The sequence below is a fragment of the Acipenser ruthenus genome, chromosome 15, assembly GCF_902713425.1.
Source record: "Acipenser ruthenus chromosome 15, fAciRut3.2 maternal haplotype, whole genome shotgun sequence".
NCBI lineage: Eukaryota > Metazoa > Chordata > Actinopteri > Acipenseriformes > Acipenseridae > Acipenser > Acipenser ruthenus.
In genome coordinates, this window is record NC_081203.1 from 24,746,700 (window position 1) to 24,759,651 (window position 12,952).

Sequence of the window (12,952 nt, forward strand, 5' to 3'; positions counted from 1 at the left end):
CTTTCACAGATCTAATTAGCACTAATCTTACCAACATTAGGTAGTCGACCTGTTAAATTGAAATCACATTGCATAATATTGATAAACCACTAGTGTTTCAGCAAATGTATAGCTTCAGCTTCAGTGTAGTTACTGGATAAAAGTGAATCACTATGGCCAACCATCCCCTTTAGCATCTGCAAGTACAGTTTTAAATATGTCCTCAATATCCTATTAACACATGCAGTTCTATTAAGATCTGATACTGAGTCCTACACCTGAAGAATTGTGACGGCTGTCATTTTCAGTGACAGCTGATAAGACTTTGGTAAGGAGCTGATAGTAGGTGCTCGATTGGCAGGTGCTTCCTTGATTGCTTGTCACATGGAATAGTATGAAAAGTGATGATGACACGCTGGGTGGCAGGAAAAATGACTTCACTTGAATCAAATCATTTTTTTAAACATAATTTGAATCAATTTTTTGCTATAGTCCACAAAGTTGTCATGAAACTGTGATTTAATGTGGGTTATTAAAAACCATGTAAGTTGCCTTGGATAGAGCTGTCTGCCAAATAACTATAACAATGTGTTCTATTTCCTATGCATCTTACTCATGATCTTTCTCGTCTATTAAAATATGCTATACTTTAAAATGATGCTTTTTTTGTTTGTTTTTTGTTTTACATTTCTTTCTCTATTCCCTTAACCTCTAACATGGGGAAATTAAAAAAGTGATGTTACTTATAACTTATGAGTAAGGTAATGAAACATATTACTTTTTGGAAACACTATATTTGTATTCATCTATAGAATAATAGCCTGTATTAACAGTTATACTTACAAATTATTGGTGTTCGTGCCTCCAAATAAACGTCAATCGTGAGGGCAGCGTTGAAATAATCAGTAGGCTATACACAAGCAACATTATCAAAAGCGATTTATGTCTGACAAGGTAAAATAATAATAGTCATAATGATGATGACAAGTACGACAACTAGCATATTTTCACTTAATATAGTAAGTGGAAAATCAAAATGAACACTGCTTAATCGGATACTGATACAGTACTGTAATTTCAGTTGACAGAGTGGGCTTGTATTTAACGATCAAAAATCACATACGTTTTGTTAATCAATATTTTCATGTACTATTGGTCATTTTAATGTATTACTGGTATAAATCAAAGTTTAAACAGCAACGAAACACCTCTTATCTATCTTATCTTCTAGCTGTTGCCTTATAGGAAATGTACTTCCTTACCTAGGCAATATGGCCGCTCAATTTGCATACTGCTGCAAGGATAGGCGTGTCCTATCTAAGCCTGCTAATATCTGTGCACGCAGTATATTGCAACAGGAAAAGCGAGGCGCTGTTTCTTTAACGTTGAGAGTCCACTTGGCGCCACCTAGGGGTGCTGTGTTGAACTGAGAAGGTTTTGTTTTCTCATTCCAGCGAGAGGAGAGCGCATATCTCTCTGAGCTGCTGTGTGCAAATTCAGACACACAGTATACTATGGCTGATCCGGCTGCACATTGCCTTCACTAATAAATGAACACAATTGAAACCGGGAGGGTGTGTCAGGGGGCATATTTGCAATAAATCTGGTTGAAAACACGAGAGCACAAACAGTCTTAAGGAGTGCGGAGAACGTTCTGGATATTTCGATCAAGGCAGAGCGAATGGAGATCTGAGCAAAGAATGCAAAACCGGGTACGTTGTTTTTTAGTTATTTTTGTAAGCCTCACTTTTGTGCACAGGGAGAGTCTGATTTAGATTTGCACTAAATGCAGTTATGTTATTGAATTTCTGCTCTGCAGATCCCTTGCTTAACCATCCCCCCCCCCCCCCCCCCCCCCCCTCGTTTCGAAAGAGAGAGGGTTGATTTAAAAAAAAAAAAAAAAAAAAAAAAAAAAACGGGACGAGGGACTTACTGGTTTTCTACTGTATAAGTTAAGAGCCACTAGTAAAATGTGGAAATAAACCGCTTCCACTTCCAGAAGCAAGGTGAGAATACGAACGCCTACATTAATTACAGTCAGTTTGTATATATTGCTGAATGCAGAGTACTAAATCGTATTGTGTTGCTGCATTTCAATAGTTTTGTCAGGTGTCTGTACACCATGACACAGTTTCACTTTACATACATATCCGCTTTTTGATATTAACCCGTTTTCTGCTCTCCCTAGGTTTAACAAGGGAGTCGGATTCCTGTTTATCTCGAGTCCCATTTAAATTATTTATCACATCTGGATTTAAATTCTACAATAACTCAAGATGCAGACGTTCCTTAAAGGCAGAAGAGTCGGATACTGGCTGAGTGAGAAGAAGATCAAGAAACTACATTTTCAGGCCTTTGCAGAGATGTGCAGGTAACGTTCATGCATTCCTCAATTATTTGTATTTAAATTTTTGTGGCGGTTGAAGCAACTTACAATATGCAAAGCTACAAAACATTTAGCTGTTCTGTTGTTGTTGTTGATGAAGTAAAGAAACACTTCGCTAGTCGTGGTGGTGCATTCATCGATAGATTATTTTAATAATGTTACAATTCGCTAATTTGTAATTGTAAAGAAAAGAACGATACATTTGTGAGAACGGTCCACATCGGTGTCATCAGTCATATTTCTTGTGGTAATAATGCAAATTTCTAGTAAAATACTACAGAAAGACTGCAGTATTTTGGGTGCTAAAACTTTTTACTGCAATACAGGAGCATATCATTCACTTAGTTTCTGTTTCCATAATATTGTGTTAAACTATAACTTATATTTCAGTGTATTATTCTGTAAGAGCAAGGGGAAAAGTTACAGTACAACCACATTGTTTAATGTTTCCCATTTCATAACAACTTGGGCATGTCTGTTTTGAACTAGGAATTTCTGTTTTCTAGTCTGACCAAAGGAAAGAGGAAGTTAACCATCACTTTACAGTAAATATATTAAGAGGTATACACTCAATATAACATACTGCACAACATAATATTAAAACCTAAACACAAACACTACTGGGGTTGAGAAAAAAAACAAAAAAAAACTTGTGTCATCTGCATTACACATTTTGTGTACAGCTGTTGCTATAGTTAACTGCTTCCTTATAATTTGTTATGCAAATAACGTGAGTGACATCAGGTATACTGTATGCTGTAAAAAAAATAACTGTCTCTCGTTGCAAGTCAATTTCACTGACAGCAGAACCGACAGACTTTGATTAGAGCCGTTAGTAGGTGCTTCCCTGAAGTAATTGGATGAGATAATCATAGAGGAATGGTCAGTTCAAGTTGAATGTGTGGTTCTGGCTTCCCATGGCTATGGCAGGTGTCACCCACAAATGATTTTAATCTGCTTTTGTTTTTAGTCTTTTTACCCTTTAGTTTAATGCCAGTTAATGATTAAACAGGTGCTTATAATACATTGCCATCCTCTGTACAGTAGACATGTATTGTGTTTACAGACCAGCCTCAAAAGCTAACATTTGCATACTGGGATAACACACAAAAAGCTGTTAGACAGTTATTTTTTTCTCCATGTAAAGTAATAGGGTATTTCAGAGTTAAGAACAATATGTCAAATTCACATCTCCATTTTCCATTTGAGGTGAAATTCTAAACCTTATGACTGAACTTTTGGTTTCACTTTAGGTGCAACTTTCTCTCAAATATACTGAAATGGTAATAGAACAAACTGTAACATGCAGATCTCTAGGTCATTTTTAATTATAACCTTTGTAATTGCCTTAAAATATGGGATAGACACTGGATTTGGCATAGAACTTCCTTGTGTTCTAGTAGTGCTCACTCCTGGGTAGTACAAAATAAAATGCTTCAATTCCATAACAGTAAATGAACAGCATTTAAACTGTCTTGGGCAAGATATCCATAATGTGGGATAGTGTTTTAATTTCTCCATTGATGTATGCAAAACAACTGTGTTTCAATCAAAGAAATCTGATTCTCCATAAAGCAAACAAAGTTCCAACACTATTTTGTGTGTTTAGCATGCAGTATTTAATTGTACTTTTTAAATGTTGTAAACCAGAAGAGCTTTTAGCACATTGAGGTTTATCCCTTGATAGCAAGTCCCAAAACAATCTAATAATGCTCTTATGCCTGGTTTCACAGACCTATATTAGCACTAAGCTTGGACAACCTAATGTTACTTTAGGGAAGGTAATCCAAGATTAGGCTAATCAGGTTCTGTAAAACTAGCCACTAGTATTTTATTTGTTCCTTCAGCAAGTAATCATATCCTACCTTCTGCTACCTGCTTGTGTTTGTCTTCTAATTGTGTAGTCTAATATTACTGTCTGTGTTAAGTTTGAAATAGTGACTTTGGATTACTTTAACTGTCTGATAAGTTATTCGTGTTAGCGTATATTTTGTATGTTTCAAACATATTCTACCATAGCACTTCTCTTACACTGTCTTGTACACTAGATACTCACTACATATTTTACTGAAGCATTACAACCTCTATAGGGTCCCCCCCTCCCCAGTGCTTTGGCATAATACCCTGCTTCATACATGACAGCGGCGTCATATAGAGTTGCTACATGTAACGATTTGATAGTGGATTTTAATACAACTTTTGTTTAAGTAATATGCATTATACAAATAAAAAGATCAAATTTTGCATGTGAGTGACATTTAATGTGTGATTTATAGTATTCAAACGATTTCTGTTAACGGGAAAAAAACAAAAAAACATACAGTGCGTGAATGGTGTCTGACGAACCTTCAAACATTTAAAACAATCTTCGAATTCCTGGCTAGTGAACAAACCTTTGAACCTTCTAATACAGCTCTAAAGATATTGAATGAAAAGCTCTGTACCAAATCAACGCAAGTAACCAAATTGTCTGCCACCAACTCCCTGTATTTCTAGAACGCCCCAACTCTTGTTTGTACAGTACAGTACAGTTGCATTTTCCTCTGTAACTGGATCCTTTTTATATTCAGTGTAAAATGAATAATGTATAATAGTTGTACTATTAAAAGCCTGAGCGTGACTAAAGTACAGTACTAGATTAAGTGATTTCTATGTTAGACTTCTTTGATTACCAAAATAGTGAACAGTTGTTTTTCAGAGAAAGAGACCGAGACACCCTTTACATAGCAGTTTGAGCCAAGAAAGTCCACATTTTAATGTAGGCGTTATTTATCCCTAAGTTAGTCAGACGTAATATACTGTAGAGGTCATAAGTTCAGTTGTCTATAGCTCAGTAGAGTAGTAAATCTGAAGTGGCTCATACTGGTCCACATTTGGAGTTTTGCAGTGTATTCCCACCCCTGCACTAGTTCCTCTAATAGGTTTCCCATGTATAGTATTGGAACTTTATAGAAGGAACACACACTGTGTGAATGATTAACCCTGATGAAGTGCAGCATGCTGTCCACACATATTTTTAACCTCTGCTGTGACAGTGACATGTGGATGGCTTAAGGAAAGTTGATGCTTTTAAGGAAGTGTCTGTTTCCTTCTAGTTTATCAGGCCTCTTATCTTTCTTAAACACCTTCTTTCTTCAACTTTGTGGCACTTCTGTTAGAACCCTTTTTTGTTTTTCTCTCAAATTAGCTATTTTTGTGTTTTATTTGTTAATTACAGTTGCTGGGTTAAACCCATTTGGGCAGCATATGTTGACCACAAGAGCCTCCTGTGCAGTAAGCTACTGTATTTATTTAAAACAACACTCAAAATACTTATAAACATTGGGTTCAAAACTAATGCACACACAGTGTGCGTGAGTGATTTAACATCAGTCAGAAGTATATTACAAGGTGAAAAAGCCCTACAGGCAAAAATCATTTAATAGAATTCAATTTATTACAACTGAGATCTTTACAGCTTTGTGGCGAGTGGACTATCTTAACTCTTGCAACACTGAAAACTGATATATACAGTAGAAGTCCAGGAAGGACAACTCCATTCAAAGTGGCAGACAGTGATTACAGCCTGGGAAAGGTTACTGGCCTTTCTGGATCTTTATGCCACTTTCAGTGTACGACATTGGGACAATAGCATACAGTACGTTTTTCTTAATCTTTATGTATACAGTAGTTGCTTATTTTTGAAAGAGTTAATGTGCATCCACAGTATGCTGCTAAAGTAGGCAGAGGGTATTGGGGAGTTTTGTCTTACAAAGATATTTGTAGGCAAATGGACATTTGTGTGTGCGTCGGGGCATTTCATACTGTATATGTGTAGTTGAAAACCATTTTGAAGTAGAATACATTAGGAACAGGGATAATGGAAGTAGCATTAAATACACAAATTGGAATTCTTTTACAACACTCAAGGTCCTTTCAGCCAATTTGATCACAGTCATTCATTTGTTATGTAGCAACAGCACAAATACAACCCAAACAATGTAAACATCCTAAACCAGTTCTATTGGTAAACCTCCATGCATCTACTGTATACTACAACCCCCAGATGAAACCTGCATCACATTTGAAATTGATGCAACCTTTGTGCCATGGTTCAGTTCAAAATGTGCTACTTTATTAATTTGGAAATGTACAGGTCTCATATGTACAAACATGTATTTTCATTTTCACAGTTGACATCTGCTACTACACTAGGTAAAAGAGAGTTCTCAGTTTGTTGTCTTCCAGGAAATGTGTACCGCTTGCACTTCCTAGGTTATTTCACCTCAGCAGTGTCTTCAGGGTCAAGCGTCATACCGGCTGCCAAGCAGGGGAAGCAACTGGTGGGTTACTGACAGAAAAGAATACCCTGAAAGGGTGGGAAATTGCCATGAAACTGCAAGTGTAGTACCAGATATCTTTTTAAAATGAAAATTCATGTTTGCTTAAACATAGATTTAATTGAAATCTGTAGAACACCTCCGAGTCATATTATTATTATTATTTATTTCTTAGCAGACGCCCTTATCCAGGGCGACTTACAATTGTTACAAGATATCACATTATACATTATTTCACATTATACAGATATCACATTATTTTACATACAATTACCCATTTATACAGTTGGGTTTTTACTGGAGCAATCTAGGTAAAGTACCTTGCTCAAGGGTACAACAGCAGTGTCTCCCACTGGGGATTGAACCCACAACCCTCCGGTCAAGAGTCCAGAGCCCTAACCATTACTCCACACTGCTGCCCCGTATAACACGAATGGACATGCTTGAGCTGAAAAATGTATGGCATTGTTTTGTTAGCTACAATTACTTTAATCATTTTGTGGTTGGAGTGTACTGTATGTGTTTTATAGAGCTGTTCTTTGGATTTGAATCTGTATTTTGATATTGTGTTTCCCTGATTAGGGAATGAGAAATGCTTGTTTATGTGTTAATCATGACTCTAAGTGATGGGAGATCTGTTTGTTATCTCTGATGGACACAGTTTGACTGTAGAAACGTTAGGTTGTTTTTCAGCTTTTTCTTTTTAATTACTTTTATGTCCGGGAACCAAATTAAAATATAAAAAAGATATATGAAGTTCAGCCTTTGTTTGTGGTTGATGAAAGTGCTGTTCTTTTTTTGCTAGATATCTGCTGTAGTGATATCAAGATACCTCCAAATGTACTTTCCTTCCTCTTTTTTTCTTTATCTTTTGAAATTATTTCCCTGCTTACGCCACAGGCCAGGCCTTGTGAAGGCTGTGCAGTCAGCCTGAGGTGCTTTTAAGAAAACAAATGTAGCCCCCACTAAAATCCCCCAGTGAATCTGAACAATTCGATTCCCTCTTGCACTATTAAACCGCACTAATCAGTAAAGATGCCTACAGCCCATATATATAAAAAAAAAAAAAAAACATTTCGACATTTTTTAATTCTGAACGCCTCTGCCAAACTTCAGTCCATGCAGCAAAACACGTCTTCTCTCAATGTCTTTGTTAACTGTGTTATTTCAGAATATTACTGATATTTTAAATACTTTTGTAGAAAATTAAGCTCCTGTATAACTTTTTTTTATCTGTGTTTTTATTCAAAACCCAACGAAAGCCTTGTCTTTTAACTTCTGCTATGGACAGTGGAGTACTTTTTTATTTATTTATTTTTCTTAAAGGAACTTGGTTAGAAGTTGCTTATTACAGGGTTAAGTGAAATACCAGCAGTAGCTACAGTAAATACATAAGTGTGTGTTACATATTTCAGGTATTTTACTTGGCTAATTTAGTTTGTTTTGCAAATACCTGACATGTATTCTATAGTGCAGTAAATAGCATTTTTTCCTTTGTAGCCAGTCAGTTTATCAAGATGGGCAAGTCAGTATATCTGACTTTGATAGTGTGCTGATAGTAAGCACTCTGTTTGCAGGTGTTTCCACGACTGCACCATGCTGTTTCACTGGTGATGACTGCAGTGGGACAGATTTCCAGCCCAGCTTCTCTAAAGGGTTAAGAAGTGATTTCTGTATCACTGAGGAAAGGTCACTTGTCCCTTGAACACAGTGAATCAGTGGGACCCCACAGTTGCCCTACACTCCATTGCTTGGCAGGTTTTTATGTTTTGTCCCTGAATTGACAACTTTTTTTTTTTTTTTTTTTTTGGTTGGCGGCATTTAGAGTTGGCAAAAAGTGAAATAATAATGTGTGTTACTATAGAAGTACTTCCGTCCAGCTTCTAATGACCGTAACAGTTTTTCAAGTGCCTCTACATCTATAGTATATACAAAAATGAAAAGATTCATTCTTGTACTGTCATCATTGCCACTACTTCCTCTGTCTTGACGTGAAAGTCATGAGGCCTGCAGTATGTAATATATCCAGTTGGGAACTGTCGGCCTTTGTCTCCTTGCGGTCATATTACTTAACTAATAAAGTGTGTATGATTTGAGAATCATCCAGAGCATGCTCAAGAAAGAATGCTTCTGCTTATATGTAATTGCAGGATAACAAGCAGATCCCCTCTGTGATTGCATTAAGGCAGCGCTGCATTGTCTTCATGAATTAGCTGTTTGATAATTTGCTATTGAACAGCATAGGGCCTCAAGTATGTCTCATGCCAAGTTTCATGGGTGATTATGCTGATTACAACCTCCCACTTTTAATATCTGTTGTATGCAGCCAGCCTGCCACAGATATTGAGTCTTTGTGTGGAGACTGTAATGTGTGAAGTGCATTGCTGTTCTCCTTGATTCTCAGCTGTCTTTACTGATCTATAATGCGTCACGGGAGCATCTTTCAAATGTGAAACAGGCAGGTTGTAGCCTGTGTTGTCCTGTTTTGATGATGAGCTTGCTCTGCTTTCTTCAAATATTGATGGCTAGATTTCCATGTTGACCACATTGCTTTAAGTATCTAGTATAGCCGACTTCTTTAGAAAGTAGAATTGTTTTGAAAGAGACTGCTGTCTGTAATGCTTTTAAATAGTGGTGGATCTTAATACCACCGTCAAAATGTATGCATTTTTTTTTTTTTGGTGGGCATCCTTTGTATTTGTATTGTTAATAAGGGTGTATATCAGGTGGCGTTTAAGAGTGTCGGTATTGAGTGAAAGAATGTGGAGTTACTCTACATCAGTGTGCATTTGAAGCTGCTTTTTGGCCACAGGCCAAAAGGCGTGATCATTTTTGACAGTTAACCAAATACTTATTACAAAATGTAAAGTGAAATACAGAGTTGTTTTGTTTTTTTTTCTGTTGTCAAATTGAAAACCAAAGCAGCGATTTTAGAATAGAGTACATTTTAATGACATAGCAGAAAATTATACATCTGTATTTTATTGCTGTATTCTACAGCTATGGCCAAATGTTTTGCATCACCCTATAGAATTAACACATTTTGCTTCATAAAGTCAAATGAAACCTGCTAAATAATGTTATGTTAACATACTGAATTACATAACGCTTTGTAGTTTACCATATACTTCATAAAAAAGCTGACAAGAATTGAAAAATGTGACATTTAAAAATGTAACTTGAAGTACTGTACTATTATCATGGGTTCTGGTCATCTTTTGCAATAATATTTTGTAGTTTCTTTGATTACATGATGTTAAATAAAAGATCTAAATTATGTTAATATATTATTATAATATAATAATATATTATTATTATTATTATTATTATATTATTATTAGTATTAGTGGTCTCAGTCCTAAACCTCTGTAGCTGTAGATTGTAGATTGTTTGTTTTCCTATAGGCATAGCTTTGAAGACCAGTGCTGTATAGCTACAGGTATGGCCTTTTTGTAGAGTGTAGAGTGCAGAATGTATTTGTGGGTATTGACAGTAATTTCATGTAACTGGGTGTCATCTCAGAGTTTTTTTCAGTAATGTTTGACGCTTGTTGTATTTTTCGTTCCTACCCCACACATTCCTGTTTTTCCCAACAATGATTAAGTAAATACCTGGTAATAGTGGGAGATAATTGAACACAGCGGGAAGAAAGAAAGTGTTGCTACAGGCCAAGGGTGCTTAATGATTAACATGGGAAATTATGCAGGATTCATAATACTGACAAAATTGGTTTGCAGTTCTCTCAATGTCTCAGTGTCAGTAATTGCTTAATTAAAATGTACATATACTTCAGTTAAATACATTCTCTCTGTGGTGCAAAAAAATCCTAGTAAGCTCAAGGTGTAGGTGCCTGCCCAGATTTTAGTGTGATGGGCAGTGCTGAGTGATTCACTGCTGTTTCGGATTCTGCCCCCAGTCGGTGAGATGAGGTTAAAAGCTCTAAAGATTACGAGTGCATTGTGGTTAAGACGCTCGCTCCTCCTTGTGACACTGGCACATCACACTATGGCTGTGAAATATCCTACATGATTTACAAGGTGTACTGTAAATAAAAATAAAAAAAATTGTATGACGTGTAATAAGATCAATTGATAATTAATGATGGATAAGTTTGTTGACAGGTACAACTCAAATGAGAAGGGGGGGGGCATGCATTCATACCAACTGTAAATCACATTTATTCTTCATTCAAAAACTGTTTGGTGGACCACATTAAATGGAAAGTGGTGAAGAAGAGAGAGCAAGGAAAATGAAAATATTGGCATGATTTCAGTTCTGCTACAGATGGTAAGTGTACACATTTTGAGGCTTAAAAAAATAAAGATTAGGGGCCCAGTTCAGCAACAAGTGCAATAAGACAATTGCACATTTTCTGAATTTTAATAGAACAAATGTAATGGTATCAAATTATTCTGGGCATATTTCTTTGCTAGTTTTGTTGTTAAAACATGCCTTGTTGTTTTGTAAATCCTCAAGGAAATATCTGCACTGAAGTTTTAGGCTGTGTGTTCCAAACACTGTGTAGGGTTTACTTTAGAGCAAACACAAATGTATTCTGTACATATAATATCTATTATTATTATTATTATTATTATTATCATTATTATTATTATTATTTATTTCTTAGCAGACGCCCTTATCCAGGGCGACTTACAATTGTTACAAGATATCACATTATTTTTACATACAATTACATTATTTATTTATGTTACATTACATTATTTATTTATTTTTTTTTACACATTATTTTGACATACAATTACCCAGTTGGGTTTTTACTGAAGCAATCTAAGTAAAGTACCTTGCTCAAGGGTACAACAGCAGTGTCCCCCCACCAGGGATTGAACCCATGACCCTCAGGTCAGGGGTCCAGAGCCCTAACCACTACTCCACACTGCTGCCCTACAAAGGTCTATTCCCCCTTTAGTGTATTCAAATGAAAGCTCTTACCTCAAACCTGTGGAAACTGGTTCGGAACATGTCTGTATGAAACCCAGCAACATTGTATAGTAAAAGGTCAGCTTTTTGGATGGCGCAATAAATTGTTTCACTGAAAAGCTAATACCTTAAGTTTAGATTTCCAGAAAGCTTTTGACAAAGTCCTGCATAAAAGATTAATTCTCAAAATGAATGCAGTAAGGATTCAAGGAAATGCATGCACATGGATTAGGGAGTGGTTAACATGTAGAAAACAGTAAGTACTGATTAGAGGAGAAACCTCAAAATGGAGTGAGGTAACCAGTGGTGTACCACAGGGATCAGTATTAGGTCTTCTGCTATTCCTAATCTACATTAATGACTATGATTCTGGTATAGTAAGCAAACTTGTTAGATTTGCAGACGATACAAAAATAGGAGGAGTGGCGAACACTGTTGCAGCAGCAAAGGTCATTCAAAATGATCTAGACAGCATTCAGAACTGGGCAGACGCATGGCAAATGACATTTAATAAGGAACAGTGTAAGATACTGTATGCAGGCAATAAATATGTGCATTATAAATATCATATGGGAGATCCTGAAATTGAAGAAGGAATCTATGAAAAAGACCTAGGAGTTTATCTTGACTCAGAAATGTTGTCATCTAGACAATGTGGGGAAGCTATAAAAAAGGCCAACAAGATGCTCAGATATATAGTGAAAAGTGTTGAATTTAAATTAAGGGAAGTAATGTTAAAACTTTACAATGCATTAGTAAGACCTCATCTAGAATATTGTGTTCAGTTCTGGTCACCTCGCTACAAAAAGGATACTGCTTCTCTAGAAAGAGTGCAAAGAAGAGTGACCAGAATTATTCTGGATTTAAAAGGCGTGTCCTATGCAGACAGGCTTAAAGAATTGAATCTATTCAGTCTATTCAGAACAAAGCAGACTACGCAATCTGATTCAAGCATTCAAAATTCTGAAAGGTATTGACAATGTCGACCCAAGGGACTTTTTCGACCTGAAAAAAGAAACAAGGACCAGGGGTCACAAATGGAGATTAGATAAATCTCTAAATCAATATGAGACACCCTACACACAAGTATGAACATCGCTTAAATAACTCAGGAATCAAAGCTTTTTGTACGGCAGGAACAACATGTAGTTCACTAGACTGCACACACACTGGGTGAGAATTGTGATGCTGCACTCCACAACCTTATACTCTAACTGCTCGCTTTAGGTCTGAGAATCCTAGAGGGACAGGATGCAGATTACATTAAAATAATGTAGGAAATCCAAAACGTTTAGAGGTAAATATTCAATTTAACAATTCAGTGTCAAAA

The 12,952-nt window shown here is 36.2% G+C and overlaps 1 protein-coding gene across 2 annotated transcripts in view; it reads left to right on the top strand.

Annotated features, from left to right (window-relative positions):
• Window positions 1–1,344: 1,344 nt before the first annotated feature.
• The window catches only part of LOC117422543 (inositol-tetrakisphosphate 1-kinase-like), a 56,004-nt gene continuing 44,396 nt past the window's right edge, over window positions 1,345–12,952 (top strand). Inside the window, exons 1-2 of one of the 2 annotated variants that reach the window (XM_058987570.1) lie at window positions 1,345–1,691; window positions 2,168–2,350. In XM_058987570.1, coding sequence (XP_058843553.1) covers window positions 2,256–2,350 — 95 coding nt within the window. In that variant the 5' untranslated portion in view covers window positions 1,345–1,691; window positions 2,168–2,255. Of the gene's footprint in view, window positions 1,692–1,906; window positions 1,986–2,167; window positions 2,351–12,952 lie in introns of those variants that run through there. The other variant, XM_058987571.1, reaches the window with a different exon arrangement.